At 35.5% G+C, this 24,757-nt stretch overlaps 2 protein-coding genes across 15 annotated transcripts in view; one reads left to right on the top strand and one right to left on the bottom strand.

The window, feature by feature from the left end:
• The window catches only part of prpf40a (PRP40 pre-mRNA processing factor 40 homolog A), a 49,219-nt gene extending 33,042 nt beyond the window's left edge, over nucleotides 1-16,177 (top strand). For 3 of the 6 annotated variants that reach the window (XM_062069996.1, XM_062069992.1, XM_062069997.1), the window contains 13 exons: nucleotides 889-997; nucleotides 1,092-1,242; nucleotides 1,527-1,660; nucleotides 6,680-6,794; nucleotides 6,884-6,975; nucleotides 7,050-7,166; nucleotides 7,666-7,803; nucleotides 11,585-11,680; nucleotides 11,756-11,842; nucleotides 11,905-11,995; nucleotides 12,066-12,127; nucleotides 12,217-12,369; nucleotides 15,807-16,176. In XM_062069996.1, the coding sequence (XP_061925980.1) occupies nucleotides 889-997; nucleotides 1,092-1,242; nucleotides 1,527-1,660; nucleotides 6,680-6,794; nucleotides 6,884-6,975; nucleotides 7,050-7,166; nucleotides 7,666-7,803; nucleotides 11,585-11,680; nucleotides 11,756-11,842; nucleotides 11,905-11,995; nucleotides 12,066-12,127; nucleotides 12,217-12,369; nucleotides 15,807-15,896 (1,435 nt within the window). In that variant the 3' untranslated portion in view covers nucleotides 15,897-16,176. Of the gene's footprint in view, nucleotides 1-888; nucleotides 998-1,091; nucleotides 1,243-1,526; nucleotides 1,661-6,679; nucleotides 6,795-6,883; nucleotides 6,976-7,049; nucleotides 7,167-7,665; nucleotides 7,804-11,584; nucleotides 11,681-11,755; nucleotides 11,843-11,904; nucleotides 11,996-12,065; nucleotides 12,128-12,216; nucleotides 12,370-15,806 lie in introns of all 6 variants that reach the window. The other 3 variants (XM_062069994.1, XM_062069993.1, XM_062069995.1) reach the window with 3 other exon arrangements.
• Nucleotides 16,178-17,801: 1,624 nt separating this feature from the next.
• fmnl2a (formin-like 2a) overlaps nucleotides 17,802-24,757 on the bottom strand; it is a 103,392-nt gene continuing 96,436 nt past the window's right edge. For 8 of the 9 annotated variants that reach the window (XM_062069999.1, XM_062070005.1, XM_062070003.1 and 5 more), the window contains one exon: nucleotides 17,802-18,955. Coding sequence is in view for 4 of the 9 variants with exons in the window: in XM_062069998.1 (XP_061925982.1) it covers nucleotides 18,846-18,955 (110 nt within the window). In the remaining 5 variants the exon portion in view is untranslated. Of the gene's footprint in view, nucleotides 18,957-24,757 lie in introns of all 9 variants that reach the window. The other variant, XM_062070000.1, reaches the window with a different exon arrangement.

The raw sequence follows: 24,757 nt of genomic DNA on the forward strand, positions 1-24,757 counted from the left end.
AGCTTTGCTCAACATATCACTGCTTCATCTTAACCTGGACATTTGTCTGAAAGTCATCTGGAAGGACAGATGGGAGGCTCACATTTGAACTCAACTGGCAGCCTGTTTCAAAAGTTGTTTTGGGCATTGGAGCAGTAATCTGGGACAGTTCACCACTGGCAACCAGATTGTGATGCCAAATAGATAGATGTAAGCGAGACAAACACATAACGCCTTATTAGTATTTTAGTCAGTGGCATGTGAGGTTTATTTAATCAACTGCAGAAGATATTAGTAATGTTCAAGCGGAGACATGATTTAAAGGGGCTGTTTGCAACTTGCTCAGTTACATTTTTCAAACCAAAAAATATAACCCCAGTTTGTTACCATTAGTGGTTTAACAGAGCACGCATATTTTGTATTAGTTTCTATATTCTCTCAAACTACTAATTATATTTAAAAACAATTGCGCACCGCTGCGAGGGATTTGTTTGGCGTTCAGGCCTGTCATTCACTCCAGGGAGGGCGTGCACATACACAAAAGTAGTCTCCAAGAAGCAATTAAAAATGTTTAGTCATGTTATGATAGAATATACATTCAATGATAGCTGGTATTAAGTATCCGAATCGCTATCATTCGCTAACAACACACTAATGCGCATGCAGGTGTTATGCAAGGCGTAATGACATGCTGAAAGCTGTAAGAGGGTGGGACATAATACTTACAACACATTGAAAAGGTTGAAAACAGCCCCTTTAAAGACATTTTGTATTGAATTCTATTGATGTTTTATAATTTTCAATGTACTGACTTGTAACCAAGAACTGAACCAAATGTTGAATCAACTAAATTTAAATCCCCAAAACAATATCAAATCATCGTGTTTGTCCATATGTGTGTGTCTGCAGGAAAGCAGAGCAGATGTTCAGTGACCAAGAGGTTTGGAGCTGTGTTCCTGAGAGAGACAGACAGGAGATCTATGAAGATGTTTTGTTCTATCTGGCTAAGAAAGAGAAGGTAAGGCCACCTTGACTTTGGAGGTGATGCTATCTTATCTGTTTTTTTAAGAGATAACCAATTTTAAAGTCTGACTGCCTTTTTCCTCTTCTAGGAGCGGGCCAAGCAACTGAGGAACAGGAACTGGGACGCTCTAAAGAACATTCTGGACAACATGGCCAATGTCACCTACTGCACTACCTGGTCAGAAGCTCAGCAGTACCTGCTCGACAATCCCACCTTTGCAGAGGATGAGGAGCTACAGAGTATGTACAAATCTTTTTTTATTTGTATTTTTTCTTTTTCTTTTTTTCTTTCTTTTTTCTTTTTTTTTTCCCCATCGCCCAATATGTTGGGTTCTCACAATCATATAAAATTTCCAATAGACTATTTTACATGTGAACATAAGAAAAACTATTTGTTTGAAAACATGGCTAATATAGTAATGGATGGCTGATTTTGTCTTCCTTTGAGCAAAATGCCATATGCCATTATTTTATACCACAACTGAAGCACTCACCTTAGTTTGTTTCATGTTCGCTGTCAACAGATATGGACAAAGAAGATGCACTTATTTGTTTTGAGGAGCACATCCGTGCGCTGGAAGAGGAGGAGGAGCAGGAAAAACAGAAGACTCTTCTCAGGGAGAGGAGGCGACAACGCAAGAACAGAGAAGGCTTCCAGGTAAGAAGAACAGCTGTCACAGCTCTACGATGATACGCATCAAACATTTAGTTGATATAGCTGCTAGGTTTGAATTCCATCGTTTTAATCTGTCATTTAAATCAGTGAAGGAATAGCACTTATTTATTCTTTTTAGGGGAAATGTTTAATTTAGATTTTTTTGGGGGGGGCAGATATTGCAATTTAGATGAAGATTCAGTGCAGTATTCACAATGTCTAGTAAAATTACATCATGCCGTTAAAACATTGAAAGCTAATGCAGGGATGCAAACAAAAGGTAGGAATTGCTTCTAAATGTATAAACAAAAACATGCATATACAATCTTTAGAATTATTTAAAACCCTTACAATGTATATGGTAAAGTATTGCCATTCTTGTTTTTGAGACATATGTTAAAGATTTACTGTATTCTTCTGTTGTGCTACTGAACATTCAAGAGGTTAAGCGGTTGGAGCTGGGAATCTTTGGGCACCTTACAATTAAGGAGCTTAGATTCAACTATACATCTATAATTATTGTATATTGGTAATATTGCGTATATATTATATAGTCTCAATGTATTAGATTTGATTATTAACATTGATATATCTACAAGCCTCCTGTTAACTACTGACGCATGCAGTGTTGTCATTTCCGTTTTTTGGATGTAGTGTACAAGCATAGAGATATATGGAAGACTACATACATGCTGCTTGCTAAGTACAAAAAATAAATTAAAGTCCCTACTTGGCGAGCAGGCATCTTTTTTTTTAAACGTTTTTGTGCTTTTTAAAATTACAGAATGTTCAGACACTTTAACCCAGGGGTGTACAGGGCGAGCATTTTAGTTGCATTTGCAACTAAAAATAGGTTGTGCGAGTATTGGGGAAAATAGCAGCACACGTGTAGATACATATTTTAACCCTTTAATTAGCATTTTGCTCCTAAAATAAATCCATCCAAATTTGATCAAACTAGAGTAAAAATTTGTATAGCATGTTTGAAATTTAAACCATAACCAAATGGACAAGTGATTGACACGGAAGTGTCACTGATCACTCTGTTCGAGCTGAAAGCTGTGTGTCCCTCCCTCCCTCCCTGCCCAATTCACTAAGAGGAGCGGGGCTGGAACCCCTAGCTCACACACTCAGTCTTCCAACACGGAAAAAACAAGGTCTTAGTTGGTCAGTAAAAGATAACAGGGAAATGTATTTTGTGTATATAGTAAAAGTTTTAGATCTTGGGAAGAATTGGGAGCAAAAACAAAAGTATTGCGCTTTTTTTCACCACCTTAAAACTTGACACAAACTGCACTGCGTGCTAGTAATTGAGAGGGTCGAAAATAATATTGACCAACAAATCAATGATTGAAGTGGCAAACTTGCCATGCAAACAATACCCCGTTTTTTGTGAAGAACATACAGCCATGGAAGCACATTGAATATATTTATTAAGCAGAGGTAACACAAACCAGTGAAAGATTCAAAAGAGCTGCCGTCAGAGCCGACAAACTACCGCTGCTTGCCTGCTAAACTAACAAAAACAGCTCAAGCTAAAATGCCTGTGACACTTACTGGCTTCACATGTCCCAAGACAACAGGCACCGTCTTTTAAAGGCACACACGCAGATGCACACACTGCTCTCATTTTAAACTTCTCCACTGCATTATGCCAGATATTTGAAGTTTATTTTTTAAGTTACTCAGTTACTTTCTCTAGTAATTAATTACATTTATTAAGGAGTAATTATGTTAGTAAATTATTTACCTTTTTGGTAAAGTAACGAGTAACAAAAATTAATAACTTTTTAAAACTAATTTTCAGAGCACAACCTGTCACCCAGCATCATGAAGCAGTTGGCAGGTTGATGTTCTTGGCTAAAATCTATGTATGTATGTATGTCCTATAATAATGTTTAACTATAAAAACTCCAATGTTAAATATCAATTATTTGTATTGCTGCTGACATTTAAACTTGTCCTCTTAAACCACGGCACTTAATTTCACATTTTGTTCTTTTGTGTTTTTGGTAGCTGAAGAATTGAGCATAGCTAAATGTTTTTTTTGTCAAGAAGATTGGAGATTAAATTTGACCTTTCTTATATTATTTTAAAATTTTTATTTTTTCTTACCTCAAAACACCTTTTAAGTTTGGATCCTTATACGCAAAACCTACTTTTTTTACTTGTTTGTACCTGTTGTTTTTTTATTTATTTGGGATCCCATCAGTCCCGAAAACTTAAAATTAAGCCATGGTGGAAATATTTAGTGATGTTTCAATTTAAGGGTTTATGGGCAAAAATATAATCGCAACACTTGTGTTTTTGCTCCCATTTTTTCATGATTTCAAAGATCTAAAACATTTACTATACACACACAAGACCTATTCCTCTCAAATTCTGTTCACAAATCTGTTTGTCTAGATAATCCATCCCTCCTCACAATTGTGGCATATCAAGATGCTGATTAAACAGCATGATTATTGCACAGGTGTGCCTTAGGCTGCCCACAATAAAATGCCATTCTGAAATGTGCAGTTTTGCTTAATTGGAGATCTGGGGTGGTCAGAAAAGCAGTCAGTATCTGGTTGTGACCATTTGCCTCACACAGTGCAACACATCTCCTTCGCATAGAGTTGATCAGGTTGTAGATTGTGGCCTGTGGAATGTTGGTCCACTTCTCTTCAATGGCTGTGCAAAGTTGCTGGATATTGTCAGGAACTGGAACACGCTGTCATATACGCCGATCCACAGCATCCCAAACATGTTTGCAACATGGGGTTTTGCATTGTCATGCTGCAACATGAGGTGATGGTCTCGGGTGAATGGCAAGACAATGGGCCACAGGATCTTGTCACGGTATCTCTGTGCATTCAAAATGCCATCAATAAAATGAATTTGTGTTTGTTGTCCATAATATACGCCTGCCCATTTCATGACCCCACCCCCACCATGGGCCACTGGATTCACACTGTTGACATCAGCAAACCGCTCTCCTACACAACGCCACACATGCTGTCTGCCATCTGCGCTGAACAGTGAAAACCAGGATTCATCTATGAAGAAAACATCTCTCCAACGTGGCAGTCAGGTCGAGATTCTGATGAGGACGAGGAGCATGCAGATGTGTTTCCCTGAGACTGTTTCTCACAGTTTGTGCAGAAATTATTTGGTTTTGCAAACAAATTGTTGCAGCAGCTGTCCGGGTGGCTGGTCTCAGACGATCATGGAGGTTCAACTGCTGGATGTGGAGGTCCTGGGCTTGTGTGTTTACACGTGGTCTGCAGTTCTAAGACCGGTTGGATGTACTGCATAATTTTCTGACACGGCTTATGGTAGAGAAATTAACATTCAATTCAGGGGCCACAGCTATGGTGGACATTCCTGCAGTCAGCATGCCAACTGCACGCTCCCTCAAAACTTGCAACATATGTGGCATTGTGCTGTGTGATAAAACTGCACATTTCAGAGTGGCCTTTTATTGTGGACAGCCTAAGGCATAACTGTGCAATAATCATGCTGTTTAATCAGCATATTGATATGCCACACCTGAGAGGTGGGATTGATTATCTTGGCAAAGAAGAAGTGCTCACCAACAAAGATTTGTGAACAATATTTGAGAAGAATAGGTATTTTGTGTATATAGTAAAAGTTTTAGATCTTGGGAAGAATTGGGAGCAAAAACAAAAGTATTGCGCTTATATTTTTGTTCAGTGTATGTCGGGATATGAGTTATGGTCCATATCACCCTGCCCTACAATAGTGTTACAGACAGTGCTAACACAGTTAGGGGTTTTCTGTTTTTTTTTTAAATTTGAGTTACAGTAGGCCTTATGATGGCAATGTGTTTATATGTATGTGTGCACGTATTAATAATGAAATTGTGATATTTAAGACATTTCATATTGCTCCTAAATTTTTCTGTGCTACTCATTTTTACCATTTATTAGCACCAGTGCTACTAGTCAAAAAGCTAAGCATACAGCCCTTCCTGCTTTGGCCCCAGACCCCAGTTACCCTTACCTTGCAGCTCAAAGGCGTGTCGTCTTTGCTTCATCAAATGGCTGACTGACGTGTTGCCGTACTGTGTGGACATACTGTAATTGGCTCTCCTGACATATTAATATACTTGCTATTAGCCTTCTGTTGAAATGTATGAAGCATGTATTCTTTTTTTGTTTCACTACTTTACATTCAAGCTATTTTAGCGCCACCACTAGCATAGTTTATTCTTCCCTCCTTCCTCCTCCATGTGTTTTCATGCTAACTGAGCTAACACAATGTCAAAAGCTACTGGTTCACCAATGTTTAGTTATAACCAAACCTAGAACTAATGTTTAGACTGCCACATTTAGGACTATCTGTATTACTTTATTCAACATACGTAAATAACCGATGTTTGGACATCTGTCCATCGATTCATGAATTGGCCACATTCTAATCATGATGCATTATCAATTTTTTTTCCCCCACCTCTAGCGGTTAGCATATCTTTTTGTCTTCTGTGTGTTGCATGCTCAGCTATTCCTTGTCCTCCTATGATAATGATACAAGAAATGAGTTTTATTTTCCGCCAAGGAGGTGATAAGTAACTTAGAGGACCAGCTCTACTTAAGCTGTGCTAACTCGCCGTCTCTGTCTAGACGCTTCATTGCGTTGAAGTCATGTTTGTTGCGGCCGCTTCCTATTTGTCATTCTCAATTTTGTTGGAAACAAAGATTAAAAATAGGCAGTCAACAGTAAAATGATGCGTCAACTAAGAAAATTGCCGTAAACAATTTTTATGGTCGAATATGTTAGGTAATGCCGACCAGCATTATTAAGAACTGATGTGAAAAATTTATGTTTCAAATATTGATGTGAAAAAGATCAACACAACATATCCTGGATCAGTGCAGCTTTGGTGATCACATGATCGTGCTGCTGAAATCGCAATTCCAATGACAAAACAATAAAATCATTCAGGCCTTGCACACTCGTGTTGTTCAAACATGGTGAAATAGTGGCCGTTATGAAATAACGCCTCGTTGTTTGGCATAGAAATTTCTGGATGAGCTCCACGACCACGGCCAGCTTCACTCCATGTCTGCCTGGATGGAGATGTATCCCACCCTGAGCTCTGACATTCGCTTCACCAACATGCTGGGCCAGACAGGTTGGACACACACTGACACACACACACACACTATCACATTTCTGCATATTAGCTCTAACGTTGTCTTGTTTGTGTGGGCTGTGTTGCAGGCTCCACTCCTCTGGACCTTTTCAAATTCTACGTGGAAGACCTGAAGGCACGTTATCATGACGAGAAGAGGATTATTAAAGACATTCTTAAGGTGACACAGCACCTCTGTCTTGACTGCATCGCTCTTGTGTCGATTTATTTGACGTATTTTGACATTGTACTCAGGACAAAAGCTTCCTGGTTGAAATCAACACAACTTTTGATGACTTCGGTACAATCATCAGCTCTGACAAGAGAGCAACTACTCTTGACGCAGGAAACATCAAGTTGGCCTTCAACAGTGTAAGAACTTTACTGTACTGTTATATCACAAATTGTTTCTCAAAGTACTACAAGATTTACCAAAACCGGGTTCTGTAGCTGTAGAAGCTTTAAAAAAAGTGTCCAAACTTTTTCCACTTACTACTTTTAGGAAACTTTGAATATCACATTTCAGTTTTAAAGACATCTAAAGTAGTCCACTGTGAGTCAAGATGTACCATTTCTGCTTTTGTTTTGGTGACAAAGAAATATTTTTGTTCTCTGATATTAATATTCCTAAATTGTCTTTTTAAGAGCTTCAACATACATAAAAACGTAACAGATCTTGCAAGCATGTTTATCCTGGTGAAAATGTGCATATTTTTAGTGTACTGGATGTTGTAATGATTTCAGTCTTATTTGTAAAATGTTCCGTGAGCCAGTACGAAACAAGATGGATTAATTAGTGCATGGTAGTCGCTATTTGACAAAAATGTTTTGTTCTTGGTTCACTAAGTCTCTTGTCAAAATCTTTGCTTAGTTGCTGGAGAAGGCCGAAGCGAGAGAGCGAGAGCGTGAGAAGGAGGAGGCGAGGAAGATGAAGAGGAAAGAGGCGGCCTTTAAGGCCATGCTGAAACAGGCCACGCCCTCACTGGAGCCAGAGGATTCATGGGAGGCAGTAAGTCTTCTTGTTCAGTTACTCCTAGATTTCACACAAGAGTACTGCACTCTCACTTCAGCAACCATTTTTATTACGGCCGAGAGTGACAAGCGGTAGAAAATGGATGGATGGAAGTCCTAAAGAAATGAAACTTGAATATATTTTAGAGCAGGGATAGTCAACTGGTTGGGTCAGTTCTATCTTCAGTGTGGCTTTGCCTCGTATGGAAATGCACTTAAATTTTGAAGGGATTTTTAAACCTTTTTTTTATTATGTTTTTGACGCGCTGGTGGCACTGGTAAACTATGGTCCATGTTTTATACAAGTTTCATCTGTGGAGTATCTTGCCTTAAGAAGATATACTGTAATACAATTGGATGCTGATGTGAGGGTAGATCAGGGGTCTCAAACTCAATTGCACAGGGGGCCAAAATTCAGATTTGAAAGATAATATACAAGTCGTTGTACATCCACTTTACTGATATACTGAAAATGTGCATTACAGACGGTGAATGTGTTTTATAGTGCACAGATTTTTTTTTTTTACTCCACTTTTGTTACCGTATTTTTCGGATTATAAATTGCTCCGGAGTATACGTCGCACCGACCGAAATTGCATAATAAAGAAGGAAAAAAACATATACGTCTCACTCGAGTATAAGTCGAAATTTTTGGGGGAAATTTATTTGATAAAATCCAACACCAAGAATAGACATTTGAAAGGCAATTTAAAATAAATAAAAAATAGTGAACAACAGGCTGAATAAGTGTATGTTATATGACGCATAAATAACCAACTGAGAATGTGCCTGGTATGTTAACGTAACATATTATGATAAGAGTCATTCAAATAACTATAACATATAGAACATGCTATACGTTTACCAAACAATCTGTCACTCCTAATCGCTAAATCCGATGAAATCTTCTTCCTCTGTGTCGCTTCTAAACAACTCTAACAACTCCAAAGGTATGCGCCGCTTCCTCATGCCGTTTTCTGCTGCATATTTCACTACGTCCAGCTTGTAATCTGCAGTATATGATTTCCTTTTCGGTGCCATTTTTGTTCAGCCCTTCTCAGTTTTTATAAGTTACCGCCAATGTTGAAATGATCAATTTTTATAGCTACGGACGTAGTAGCAGGTAGCATCCCATGACCCACAATGCACTTCTGCCATGACGCACAATGCACTTCGGCCATGACCCGCCCCTGCCGAATTGTTATTGGTTGACGTGTGTGACGATTGACATTCGCCTCGTCTCTTACGGGAATGATATAAATAATATTTGATATTTTACGGTAATATATTAATAATTTCACACATAAATCGCTCCGGAGTATAAATTGCACCCCCGTCCAAATATTGAAAAAAACTGCGATTTATAATCCGAAAAATACGATAGTTGACTTCTTTTTTTAACACCGGTGTGGAGGAAATATGCACTCTTATAAAAAATATCCGCATTAGTGTTTATTCGTTTTTACTTGAAAAGTTCTACTTCCGACCGCCTGAGAGTCCCTAAATGCGCCTTGATTGAAATATGTCATGAAATCAAAACATGATTAAATAATAGTAATGTCTACTAAATTACTTTTAATCAAATTAATTTAAATAAAAATTATTTATTTTAAAAAATCCCAATTTTTTTTTTATATTAAAAAAAAAAAAAATTAAAATGTGTCACAAAATGCCAAATGTATTTTTTCTTGTAAAATATAAATTTATATTAAAAAATACCATTATGTATGTTATCCTTCCATCCATTTTCTCCTGCTTTGTCTACCGATTGAATGAGTGCAGGGGAGATATGATCAATTTAATGCATGTGTGAAGCCGGTGGATGGAAACTTAGTGTTTAGTACCCAGATGTGAAGCCATCCAGACGAGAAGCATTTGTAAACCTTGTGGTAAAAGTGATTAGAAGGATTATGTAAAAATAAAAAATCCGGGATAAGTCTGTGTCGAAAGATGGTAAATGCCACAAACACTTGCACAACTATACAAAGATCAACTTAATTCCCCCCAAAGAAGTGTTACATGGGTAAAGTGTCGCCAATGGTCGAAGGAGATCAATATGAGATGTTTACTAGTGAAATCGTACTATTACATACTACACTAAGCACACGCTAATTTATCTGTGGTAGTAGTGTACTCACAGTAGTAAAACTATAAAAACCTAAATTCTCTTTTATTTTATTTATTCCAATCATTTGAGGTCAGCTTCTCATGCCTAACCTTTCCTCCCAAGTTTATACAGCAACATACAGACATTAAAACCTATAAAGTAAACACTGTTTAGTGTTTACACTCAGTTTATTATTTGGTGAGGAAAGCAAGGAAGATTTGTGAATGACATCTTGTCATGCTTAAATAAAAACGAGTCCTTGTTTATTAGCAATATGTTTTCCAAAAAAGTCACGAAAAACAAGTAAAGTATTCATTGATACATACCAGATACAAAATGAGCAAATGTGAATGTTATTTACATCAGCTTGATACTGTACTAGTGGTCCTCACTAGCATGTCGATACTGTACTAGGTGATCCTCACTAGCATGTCGATACTGTACTAGGTGATCCTCACTAGCATGTCGATACTGTACTAGGTGATCCTCAATAACATGTTGATACTGCACTAGGCGATCCTCGCTAATATGTCGATACTGCACTAGGCGATCCTCACTAACATGTCCATACTGTACTAGGTGATCCTCACTAATATGTCGATACTGTACTAGGTGATCCTCACTAACATGTCGATACTGTACTAGGTGTTCCTCACTAACCTGTCGACACTGTACTAGGTGATCCTCACTAACGTGTCGATACCGTACTAGGCGATCCTCACTAACATGTCGATACCGTACTAGGCGATCCTCACTAACATGTCTATGCCGTACTAGGCGATCCTCACTAACATGTTGATACCCTACTAGTCGATCCTCACTAACATGTCGATACCCTACTAGGTGATCCTCACTAACATGTCGATACCGTACTAGGTGATCCTCACTAGCATGTCGATACTGTACTAGGTGATCCTCAATAACATGTTGATACTGCACTAGGCGATCCTCGCTAATATGTCGATACTGCACTAGGCGATCCTCACTAACATGTCCATACTGTACTAGGTGATCCTCACTAACATGTCCATACTGTACTAGGTGATCCTCACTAACCTGTCGATACTGTACTAGGTGTTCCTCACTAACCTGTCGATACTGTACTAGGTGTTCCTCACTAACGTGTCGATACCGTACTAGGCGATCCTCACTAACGTGTCGATACCGTACTAGGCGATCCTCACTAACATGTCTATGCCGTACTAGGCGATCCTCACTAACATGTTGATACCCTACTAGGCGATCCTCACTAACATGTCGATACCCTACTAGGCGATCCTCACTAACGTGTCGATACCGTACTAGGCGATCCTCACTAACGTGTCGATACCGTACTAGGCGATCCTCACTAACGTGTCGATACCGTACTAGGCGATCCCTCACTAACGTGTCGATACCGTACTAGGCGATCCTCACTAACACGCCGATACCGTACTAGGCGATCCTCACTAACACGTTGATACCGTACTAGGCGATCCTCACTAACGTGTCGATACCGTACTAGGCGATCCTCACTAACGTGTCGATACCGTACTAGGCGATCCTCACTAACACGTTGATACCGTACTAGGCGATCCTCACTAACACGTCGATAGAGCCATCAATCTGTCAATCCTTTCCGTGTCCGGGCCAGGTAAGGTTCCGCGTGTCTAACATGTCGATACTGTACTAGGTGAGAGAGAGATTCCTGAAAGAAGCCACTTTTGAGGACATCACATTGGAGTCTGAGAGGAAGAGAATATTCAAAGACTTCATGCACGTGTTGGAGGTCAGTGTCACAGCATTATGGAGGAGCTTCAAAGGAACTTGTTGATCCCTAACATGTTGTTGTTGTTGTTGACAGCACGAGTGCCAACATCACCACTCCAAGACCAAGAAACACTCAAAGAAGTCCAAGAAACACCACAGGAAACGATCCCGCTCTCGATCGGTTAGTGTATGATCTTTTAGAGCCAAGGTGGTCTTCTTGACTGAACGTGTCCTTTCTCTCAGGGCTCCGAATCTGAAGAGGAAGAATACCACAAGAAGAAGAAGCGTTCGGCCTCGAAAACTCCGTCCGAGCGCTCCTCCAGTGGTGAGTCAGGTGAGTGCGACACCTGAGGAGAGAGATAGTCGGTGTTCTTGTCACCTGATCACATCTTCTTCCTCCGCAGAGAGAAGCTACAAGAAGTCCAAGAAGCACAAGAAGAAGGCCAAGAAGAGACGGCACAAGTCTGTAAGTACACACTCTTGTCACCAGGAAGTGTGTTGTGTGTGTGTGTGTGTGTGTGCGTGTGTGCGTGCGCTGATACTCATCATGACCAGCAGGGATCACCTGACTCTGAGGCTGACAAGAAAGGAAGAGACGCCAAGCGAGATAAAGACGCAGACAAAGATAAAGAGAACGACAAATCTCGAGGGAAGTCTCACTCTGACAGCAAACAGAAGTCCCCTAAACGCAAAGCAGCCAAGGAGGAGGTACAAGTAATCCTTTTTTTATACTTTTATTCCAACTATATGTAGTACAAATATACTCTGGAACCACACAGAGGTGTCCAAGTTGCAGCCTGCGAGACGACATAATTAGTTAAAGTACCAATGATAGTCAGTAGTCACACACACACACACTAGGTGTGGTGAAATTTGACCCATCCCCTTGTTCACCCCCTGGGAGGTGAGGGGAGTAGTGGGCAGCAGCGGTGGCCGCACCCGGGAATCATTTTGGTGATTTAACCCCCAATTCCAACCCTTGATGCTGAGTGCCAAGCAGGGAGATAATGGGTCCCATTTTTATAGTCTTTGGTATGACTCGCCGGGGTTTGAACTCACAACCTACCGATTTCAGGGCGGACACTGAATTTAGGTTTAGGAATTAGGAACATTTCCCGCAGGAAGATTGCACTCTTTTTAAAAGTTTGCGCTGCTGCTTTGTCACCATCTAGTGGAAGATGTGAACACATCAGCTCAATGACCTTTAATATCGCTCTGAACAGAACACGCAGCATTTACTTATATGACCCAATCCAAACAACCTTCCCTAGTCATGGTGCAAAAAAAAAATGCAACCAACACAAAATCACACATAACACCTGCTCGCTGAACTTTGTGGATATTATAAAAACGTCCAAACACTATAAAAAAGTCCTAAATTTCACCAATTTAAATCCGTTACAAAGCATGATGGGGAAAATGCAAAAGACTTTCCACATTTCTCCATGTTTGGTGCTTTTTAGCTGCCTGATATTTCTGATTGATTACAAATATTTATGGAGGTCTTCACGGAAGTAGACAAGATAGAAGTCAAACTTTCACACACTCTTAATAAAGGCTTAGTGGCCACATGCGTGGACAGCCCCTTTTAGCTCCTATTTCCAAAATTGTGTACACTACTGAATTGAGGTCTTATGGCCACTTATGTGGACACTTATACTGCCATCTGGTGGTGTCAGAAGAGTATAACATACAATGACATTTGGGATAAAAAGTGTAAAAATAAGAATTAGCATGTCACTAAACATGAAGTACAGTATTTTTCGGACTATAAGGCGCAGTTTTTTTTAATAGTTTGGCTGGGGGTGCGACTTATACTCAAGAGCGACTTATGTGTGAAATTATTGACACATTACCGTAAAATATCAAATAATATTATTTAGCTCATTCACGTAAGAGACTAGACGTATAAGATTTCATTGGATTTAGCGATCAGGAGTGACAGATTGTTTGGTAAACGTATAGCATGTTCTATATGTTATAGTTATTTGAATGACTCTTACCATAATATGTTACGTTAACATAGCAGGCACGTTCTCAGTTAGTTATTTATGCCTCATATAACGTACACTTATTCAGCCTGTTGTTCACTATTCTTTATTTATTTTAAATTGCCTTTCAAATGTCTATTCTTGGTGTTGGGTTTTATCAAATACATTTCCCCAAAAAATGCGACTTATACTCCAGTGCGACTTATGTTTTTTTCCTTCTTTATTACGGTATGCATTTTCGGCCGGTGCGACTTATACTCCGAAAGATGCGGTGCACGTTTGTTACTTATGGACTAAGTACATCATGTCAAAAGATGATTCTTAGTTTTTATTCTAATTAGGGTCTAATAAGCCCAAATAGCATAGGGAAATTTAAAAAAGCATGTAAACAAAGTCAGTGTTCAAAAACAAGAAAAAAAAATACAAAAATTAGGGGTACCGTATTTTACTTGAACTAAGCGAAATTATCTGCCAATAGAACAAGAAAATTTGGCTTGTCAAGACTTTCCAAAACAAGTAAAATTAGCTAACCTCAATGAACCCAAAAACACCTTAAAATAAGTATATTCTCACTAATAACAAGTGCACTTCTCTTGGTAGAAAAAAAATAAGTTAAAGTCTCTGCATTTGACCCATCTCCTTGTTCATCCCCTGGGAGGTGAGGGGAGCAGTGGGCAGCAGCGGTGGCCGCTCCCGGGAATCATTTTTGGTGATTTAACCCCCAATTCCAACCCTTGATGCTGAGTGCCAAGCAGGGAGGTAATGGGTCCCATTTTTATAGTCTTTGGTATGACTCGGCCGGGGTTTAAACTCACAATCTACCGATCTCAGGGATGACATTCTAATAACAATAATAATAATATATTTTATTTTATTTGTAAAAAGCACTTTACATTGAGTAAACAACCTCAAAGTGCTACAGTGTATTACAAAAATAAAATAAAAAGATAATAAAAAATAAATAAAAATAAAAACTAGAACAGTCAAATAGCTAGAACTAGTATGCATATATCTAAAAAAAAAAAAAGAAGGGTTTTTTTAAAAGCATCCACAGTCTGTGGTACCCTCAGGTGGTCAGGGAGAGCGTTTAACAGCCCGGTCTCTAACCACTAGGCCACTGAAAAAGAGACCTTTTTGCTCAACATGTTGAAAAATATTCCTAAATTAAGTACATGCTAGTGCAATTATCTTGACATATGCGCTCAGCATCATGATTTTTTTTTTTTCATGCTTGAAGAAATTACTTTTAAAAAGTAGTTGTATACTTGTGAGTGTTGATGACACAGCTTTGCAACACTTGATATTGTAGTTTCAAGCATGTTTTACTCAATATAGGTCATTACATCTCAGCAACAAGCTGTAATATCTTACTGAGATAATTTAGGACCAAAACCCTTAAGACAAGTAAAACACTCTAACATAAAATCTGCTTAGTGAGAAGAATTATCTTATCAGACAGAAAATAAGCAAACATCACCCTTATTTGAGATATTTAATCTTACTTAGATTTCAGTTTTGCAGTGAACAGCTTAGGCCTTAAGAGGTTAATATCCAATTATACTAACATAATATACAATGTACACATAATGTGTAGGATGTGTGTGTATTGATTACTTTACATGCAGTCGGCCCTCAACCACGTTTTTTTAGCCCAAGTCAAAAAGTTTGTACACCCCTAGTTTTACATAATCTGTATTAAAAACAGCAAATAAAGTAACAAATATGAACATTCAATTCTGTTCTGTTTGATTTCCTAGCCACTAAAAGATGTAAAAATTATAGGAGTGATGTATAAATGATTCACTTCCAAACATGATGAAAGCTTTATTTATACATGCAGACTTTCATCCATGTGTGAAAAGTTATTAAATATACATTCATACATTGCTCATTATTCAGGCAGGACTCTTTTTCATATTTCATGTTGCATTTCTGCTTTTGTGGTTATCGTCACACGCTTTCCTCTTGCAGAGGGTATTCTCTCCCCCCACCCCCAAAAAAAGCCAAAGAAAAAGAAAAAAAAAAAAACAGTTGCCGAGTTTGAAATGCTGCCTTCTTACGTGATGTTAGCCACGATGCAAGTGTGCCCCCTAGTGGCGGAGTACACAACACGCAGGGTAAACGTGCAATGCTTGTTATTTGTGTTGCCTTCAGGGCGGCTGGGACACGTCAGGAAGTGAACTGAGTGAAGGAGAGCTGGAGAACAGAAGAAGAACTCTACTGGAACAGCTGGATGCACCTTGATGATATCATACACACACACACACACACAGATGCATTCCCTTTGAACGCTTCTCATTGTTAGACCATGTGGGTACGCCCCCTTCAGGTCTCTGTTGGAATGACACTGAACTGGTTTAGTTAGCGTCAATAGGTAATATCATTCGTATGCAAGTTGAGCATATTTGAATGTCAGCTTCAAAGAAAATTAGTTTTAATTTGAATTTGATGTGAATGCAACATTAAATTCCAAATTCTGTAGCGTTATGTAATAAAAAAAACTGATCAAATGCTGTCCTATTTTTATTCCTTTTTTTTTTTAAAGTAATCATTTGCTATTTTTGTTCACTAGTTAAATCTTTCTTGGGGCCGTGACATGATTGAAGCACAATGAATGACAAGGCAACTCACATGGCATTGAAAAATATTAAAACATTCATTGCCAATCCTTATACAATGGTGGGGGGGAGCAGTGCTATCTGGTGGACAAATACAAGATTACCGCCAGCCCAACTTGAAATAAAATTCCTAAATGTATTTTAAAAGTGGCGTCAAAATGTTTTGGCCTTTTTTGGAATTTTGTCAAATTAAATGTAATCTAAGGCAGTGGTCCCCAACCACCGGGCCGCAAAAACCGCACAAGAAATTAAAATTTTTTTTTTTTATTTTTTTTTAAATGAAATCAACATAAAAACACAATATATACATTATATATCAATATAGATCAATACAGTCTGCAGGGATACAGTCCGTAAGCACACATGATTGTATTTATGTAAAAAAAAAAAAAACTTTTTTTATGTAGCCTTTTTGTAATACTTTTGTTTCACTAATGAAATTGTGTTGGTGCAAATAAAGACACTTTCGTATTTCGTTGTAAATAGTTTATCATATTTATTGGAAATATAACATCTAATTAAAAAAAGATGTTAATTTGATATGACCAGAAAAGGTGCCAGTATTATCCCGTTAGAGCGTGGAAGAATCCCTCACTTGATAAATGCAGATCAACCTTTAATGAGTGGATTTACCATTCTGCTTCATTAAATAGACACAAAAATGAAACTATAAGTTAAAGAACATTCAAGTTGTAGAGCACAAGGCGATGCTTTGCAACAATATGTACAATATTATTCATCCAGTCACTTCGGTACAAAAACATGGTTTAAAACAACTGTACACTTTTTTTTTCTGTTGCTTTTTAGAACCATGAGATGAAAACATGAGCTTAAAAGGAATCTTCAGTGGTTAAATAAGACAAAATTAAAAAAAAGAGTAGATGCAGTAGTAGGAATGATGTGTACATGTTTACAACTCCCAGTTATGACGTCATCAGGAAGTTTCCTTTTGGTGCCCTTCGAAAATAATGAATCTCATCACTGGCTTGACACGACTTGATGGGCCAATAAGATTTGACATTTAGTAGTACAAAAGAAGCACTTGGAACACATGAGCTTTAAAGATTTTAGCTTTAAAAAACTCCCAGTAAGTTTTATATATTTTTGATTTTGCTGTATAAGTTCTTTAAAACGTTTTAAATATATAACTTTCTGCCTTAATGTGTATTTTTTAATCAAATGATTTTTGATTTTTTTTTTTAAATAACTTTTTATACAACTCAGTCCATGTCATGAAATCAAAACATGATTAAATAATTTTAATGTCGACTAAATTACTTTTAATCACATGAATTTAAATAAAAATAATTTATTTTAAACATCTATTTTAAAAATCCCTAATTGATTTTTGTTTTTATAATTTCAGATGTGTCACAATAGGCCAAATTTAGTTTTTCTTTTAAATATGTAGTTCTATAAAAATTAAAAAAAATGCATATATATATATATATATATATATATATATATATATATATATATATATATATATATATATATATATATATATATATATATATATATATATATCATGTTATCCATCCAGATCCTATTCCAGATAGAAGATTTTTGGTTTAAATAACCTAATGTGCGCCTTATTAAAAAAAAAAAAATGGAAACAAAATATTGTTTTGCAGTAACTTTACTAATTGTTACTGAAACATATTGTTCAATAAAGTTGTCAGGGAAACAAATCCTCCAAATATTTTTTTTTAAACGCACAAGATTCAGGCCACATTTGACACTTCAAAGCTAAATGTTGCTGATACCAAAATATATTTTATACTAATTGAAAGTTAAAGTTGCAGAAAAAAAAAAATTCTTACCTCAATAATTAAAAACCTTGCCAAACAAATATAACAAATATTTAGTCACAATTTTGAAGGGGTATCTTATCTTGCAAAAAACTTTAAATGCATAAATTAATTGCAGAAAATATTGAAGTCATTTTTGAATAGTGGATTATGACTCCTACACAAGACTACTTAAAAATGCTGATATGACAACATTGTAGTTAAAAATAATAAAAAAAAGGTCATGACTTTTTGTACAAAATGCTACCAAGTTGTGTAAAAAGTTACTGTGACGGCAAATGTTTGCATCAAAGATGAAATGTTATGATTATTCCCACAAATGTGAACACTGGAATGTAACTCAAATATGTTTTGTGGTCATCATAGCAAAATGTTTGCAGACTTTAAACATTTTAGGCACTTAAGTTTTCTTTCCTTGAAGCAATGAAAAAGTCAGTCCAGGTCCTTCATATTTTTTACACACTATGTATATATATATAAATATATATATATACATCACATTTACACACGTAGTGTACTTGTGTGGCGTACTTACTGTACACTTTCTTCTTAACATTCCATCTCCTTCTAGAACGACGTCACTCAGGATGGGCTTCACGGTTCAGCTGGTGTTGAGTTATTGATGATTATATATTGATTTATTCAACTAATCAGCAGTATTAATGCTGAGTTTGCAACTCTTCCTTCTGTTGTTGCCATGACGTCACTGCTAGCCCTCCCTGGTCCTCACTAGCGCCCCCTAATGACCGTTAATAAACACCTCCTCACACCACCACCTCGCCGTTGTTGAGCGGCCTCAGGTTCTGGTCGTCAAAGCGTCTCCTCACGCTCCTTCGCACGGCGTCCGCCCGCCTGTAGGGCTGATTCCTCAGATCTAAGAGGGGGGGTTAGAAGACAGCTGTCAGTCATCTGGTCAGCTCGTTAGTGATTAACGCTGGCAGCCGCTCTGTCAAGTTGTCTCTCACACTAAAAATGACCTTTTTTCCACATCCTCCTCTTTTACTCTTCTTACTTTGCCAGCAACCACCTTGAATACAGCCAATCTTTAGAGTAGTCAGTGTACAGCTTGTATGGGATTTTTCCTACATACTGAAAATGAAACGATATTATTTGCCCGACGATAGTTTGAAATACTATTCTTGTATCGTGATGCACACACGTGCAGCGTTGTGGCTCACGGCTAACGTTCCTCCACAAGTGTTCTTAGTTTGTGCTCCAAGTGTGGGACTTTACGTACAGACAGACGTGTTTGCCTTTCCTAATCAACTTAATTTACCACAGGCGGGCTCTAATTAAGCTGTTGGACACACCTGAGCTCACTTTTGATCTTCACGGCAAAGGCTGTGAATACTTCTATACACGTGGTTTATTAGTTCATTACTTTTAATATATTTGCAAACATTTCTAAAAAAAAAATGTTTTCCACATTGTCATTATGGGGTATTATTGTGAGTAGAATTTTGAGGAAAAAAACAAATGTATTCCTTATGTACATGTGATTTATTTGTTTTTTATATTCAATAAATTTGCTAAAATTTAAAATTAAAAAAAAATCCCCATTGTCATTATTATTTGTTTGTAGAATTTTGAGGTCAAAAACAGATTTATTCCTTATGTACATGTGATTTCTTTGTTTTTTTATATTTAATACATTTGCTAACATTAATTTAAAAAAAATTCACATTCTCATTATGGGGTATTGTGTGTAGAATTTTCAGGACATAAACAATTGTATTCCTTACGTACATGTGAAAATATTTTTTTTACCATTGTTATTATGGGGTATTGTTTGTAGAATTGTGAGGACAAAAACAAATGTATTCCTTATGTACATGTGATTTCTAAGTTTTTTAATAGTTAATACATTTGCTAAAATGTAAAAAATAAAATTCACATTGTCATTATGGGGTATTGTTTGTAGAATTTTGAGGACACAAACAATTGTATTCCTTATGTACATGTGATTTCCATCCATCCATTTCCTACTTAATGTTTTATATTTAATAAAATTGCTAAAATTAAAAAACTTTTTTTTACCATTCTCATTATGGGGTATTGTTTGTAGAATTTTGAGGACAAAAACAATGTATTCCTTATGTACATGTGATTTCTTTGTTGTTTATATTTAATAAATTTGCTAAAATAAAAAAAATAAAAAATCCCCATTGTCATTATGGGGTGTTTGTAGAATTGTGAGGACAAAAACAGATGTATTCCTTATGTACATGTGATTTCTTCGTTTTTTAAATATTTAATACATTTGTTAAAATAAAAAAAAATAAACATTTCACATTGTCATTATGGGGTATTGTTTTTAGAATTTTGAGGACAAAAACAAATGTATTCCTTATGTACATGTGATTTCATTTTTTAATATTTAATAAATTTGCTAAAATACAATTTAAAAAATCACATTGTCATTATGGGGTATTGTTTGTAGAATTTTCAGGACATAAACAATTGTATTCCTTATGTACATGTGATTTCTATCCATCCATTTCCTACGTAATGTTTTATATTTAATAAAATTGCAAAAATTTCAAAAAATATTTTTTTTACCATTGTCATTATGGGGTATTGTTTGTAGAATTTTGGGGACAAAAACAATGTATTCCTTATGTACATGTGATTTATTTGTTTATATTTAATACATTTGCTAAAATGAAAAAATTAAAAATCCCTATTGTCATTATTGGGTGTTGTTTGTAGAATTTTGAGAACAAAAACAGATGTATTCCTTATGTACCGATACATGTGATTTCTTCGTTTTTTAAATATTTATTACATTTGCTAAAATTAAAAAAATAAATGTTCACTGTCATCATGGGGTATTGTTTGTAGAATGTTGAGGACATAAACAATTGTATTCCTTATGTACATGTGATTTCCATCCATCCATCCATTTCCTATTTAATTTATTATATTTAATAAAATTGCTATGCAGCTGAGATAGGCTCCCGCGACCCCAAAAGGGACAAGCGGTAGAAAATGGATGGATGGAAAATTGCAAAAATTAAAAAAACTTTTTTTTTTACCATTGTCATTATGGGGTATTGTTTGTAGAATTTTGAGGACAAAAACAATGTATTCCTTATGTACATGTGATTTATTTGTTGTTTATAGTTAATAAATTTGCTAAAATAAAAAAAATCCCCATTGTCATTATGGGGTGTTTGTAGAATTTTGAGGACAAAAACAGATTTATTCCTTATGTACATGTGATTTCTTCGTTATTTAGATATTTAATATATTTGTTAAAATAAAAAAATAAAAATGTTCACATTGTCATTATGGGGTATTGTTTTTAGAATTTTGAGGACAAAAAAAATTTATTCCTTATGTACATGTGATTTCTTTGTTTTTTATATTTAATAGATGTGCTAAAATAAAATAAAAATCCCCATTGTCATTATGGGGTATTGTTTTTTAATTTTGAGGACAAAAACAAATGTATTCCTCATGTACATGTGATTTCTTCGTTTTCTATATTTAATACATTTACTAAAATTAAAAAAAAAAAAGTACATTGTCATTATGGGGTATTGCTTGTAGAATTTTGAGGACATAAACAATTGTATTCCTTATGTACATGTGATTTCCATCCATCCATTTCCTACTTAATGTTTTATATTTAATAAAATTGCTAAAATTAAAAAACTTTTTTTTACCATTCTCATTATGGGGTATTGTTTGTAGAATTTTGAGGACAAAAACAATGTATTCCTTATGTACATGTGATTTCTTTGTTGTTTATATTTAATAAATTTGCTAAAATAAAAATAAAAAAAAATCCCCATTGTCATTATGGGGTGTTTGTAGAATTGTGAGGACAAAAACAGATTTATTCCTTATGTACATGTGATTTCTTCGTTTTTTAAATATTTAATACATTTGTTAAAATAAAAAAAAATAAACATTTCACATTGTCATTATGGGGTATTGTTTTTAGAATTTTGAGGACAAAAACAAATGTATTCCTTATGTACATGTGATTTCATTTTTTAATATTTAATAAATTTGCTAAAATACAATTTAAAAAATCACATTGTCATTATGGGGTATTGTTTGTAGAATTTTCAGGACATAAACAATTGTATTCCTTATGTACATGTGATTTCTATCCATCCATTTCCTACGTAATGTTTTATATTTAATAAAATTGCAAAAATTTCAAAAAATATTTTTTTTACCATTGTCATTATGGGGTATTGTTTGTAGAATTTTGGGGACAAAAACAATGTATTCCTTATGTACATGTGATTTATTTGTTTATATTTAATACATTTGCTAAAATGAAAAAATTAAAAATCCCTATTGTCATTATTGGGTGTTGTTTGTAGAATTTTGAGAACAAAAACAGATGTATTCCTTATGTACCGATACATGTGATTTCTTCGTTTTTTAAATATTTATTACATTTGCTAAAATTAAAAAAATAAATGTTCACTGTCATCATGGGGTATTGTTTGTAGAATGTTGAGGACATAAACAATTGTATTCCTTATGTACATGTGATTTCCATCCATCCATCCATTTCCTATTTAATTTATTATATTTAATAAAATTGCTATGCAGCTGAGATAGGCTCCCGCGACCCCAAAAGGGACAAGCGGTAGAAAATGGATGGATGGAAAATTGCAAAAATTAAAAAAACTTTTTTTTTTACCATTGTCATTATGGGGTATTGTTTGTAGAATTTTGAGGACAAAAACAATGTATTCCTTATGTACATGTGATTTATTTGTTGTTTATAGTTAATAAATTTGCTAAAATAAAAAAAATCCCCATTGTCATTATGGGGTGTTTGTAGAATTTTGAGGACAAAAACAGATTTATTCCTTATGTACATGTGATTTCTTCGTTATTTAGATATTTAATATATTTGTTAAAATAAAAAAATAAAAATGTTCACATTGTCATTATGGGGTATTGTTTTTAGAATTTTGAGGACAAAAAAAATTTATTCCTTATGTACATGTGATTTCTTTGTTTTTTATATTTAATAGATGTGCTAAAATAAAATAAAAATCCCCATTGTCATTATGGGGTATTGTTTTTTAATTTTGAGGACAAAAACAAATGTATTCCTCATGTACATGTGATTTCTTCGTTTTCTATATTTAATACATTTACTAAAATTAAAAAAAAAAAAGTACATTGTCATTATGGGGTATTGCTTGTAGAATTTTGAGGACATAAACAATTGTATTCCTTATGTACATGTGATTTCCATCCATACATCCATTTCCTACTTAATTTTTTATATTTAATAAAATTGCTAAAATTTCAAAAAATATGTTTTTTGACCATTGTCATTGTGGGGTATTGTTTTTAGAATTTTGAGGACAAAAACAAATGTATTCCTTATGTACATGTGATTTCTTTGTTTTTTTATATTTAATACATTTGCTAAAATTAAAAAAGAAATGTTCACTTTGTCATTATGGGGTGTTGTTTGTAGAATTTTGAGGACATAATCAATTGTATTCCTTATGTACATGTGATTTCCATCCATCCATTCATTTCCTACTTAATTTTTTATATTTATTAAAATTGCTAAAATTTCAAAAAATATATTATTTTTCCATTGTCATTATGGGGTATTGTTTGTAGAATTTTGAGGACAAAAACAAATGTATTCCTTATGTACATGTGATTTCTTCGTTGTTTATATTGAACAAATTTGCTAAAATGTAAAATTAAAACATTTCCTTTTGTCATTATGGGGTATTGTTTGTAGAATTTTGAGGACAAAAACATATTTATTCCTTATGTACATGTGATGTTAGTTTTTTATATTTAATAAATTTGCTAAAATTTCCCCAAAAAATAATTCCCATTGTCATTATGGAGTATTAGGTGTAAAATTTTGAGGACAAAAACAAATGTATTCCTTATGTACATGTGATTTCTTCGTTTTTTATATTTAATAAATGTGCTAAAATGTCTTTAAAAAAAATGTTCCCCATTGTCATTATGGGATATTGTTTGTAGAATTTTGAGGACAAAAACAAATGTATTTCTTATGCACATGTGATTTCTTAATTTTTTATATTTGTTAAAATTGCTAAAATAAAAAATGTTTTCCCGTTGTCATTATGGGGTATTGTTTGTAGAATTTTGAGGACAAAAACAAATGTAGTCGTACTGCCGTTCATTGAAAGGCTTTTATAGCTTTTTGTTGATAGTACATCCGTACAAGCTGTACACTGACTACTCTAAAGTGTATCCAACTTATTTACAGTTTTGTTTTCCAAGAGGGCTGGGTGTTTAGCGTCAAATCAAGTCAAAGAAATAAGATTGCTTGCCAGGTGGGGGACACTTGCAGCACTACTGGGGTCCTACCAGAGGACTTCCTCAGCCTCGAGGAGACATTGGGGAATTTAGTAATGTTACTCCTCTTTAGGGCTGGACAAAGAGAAGACAAAAAGGGACATTACCGAGGGAACATTTGCACGGCGGCTCTGCACAGGCAGGGGGCGCTAAGCGTGCGAGAGGGCGCAATAACAAGGAGGATGACTCGTTGTTGTTGTTGTTGTTTGTTGCTCTGCAGAGAGGCTACCAGCAGTCTGTCATGGTGTCAACACAACATGCACTCATGCAAAGAATCGCAGCTCAAACTCCACTTTCACTTGCATGCACACTTGTATACAGGTGTGTGTAAGTAACACACACG

This window comes from Entelurus aequoreus, linkage group LG14, assembly GCF_033978785.1.
Source record: "Entelurus aequoreus isolate RoL-2023_Sb linkage group LG14, RoL_Eaeq_v1.1, whole genome shotgun sequence".
NCBI classification, from domain to species: Eukaryota; Metazoa; Chordata; class Actinopteri; order Syngnathiformes; family Syngnathidae; genus Entelurus; species Entelurus aequoreus.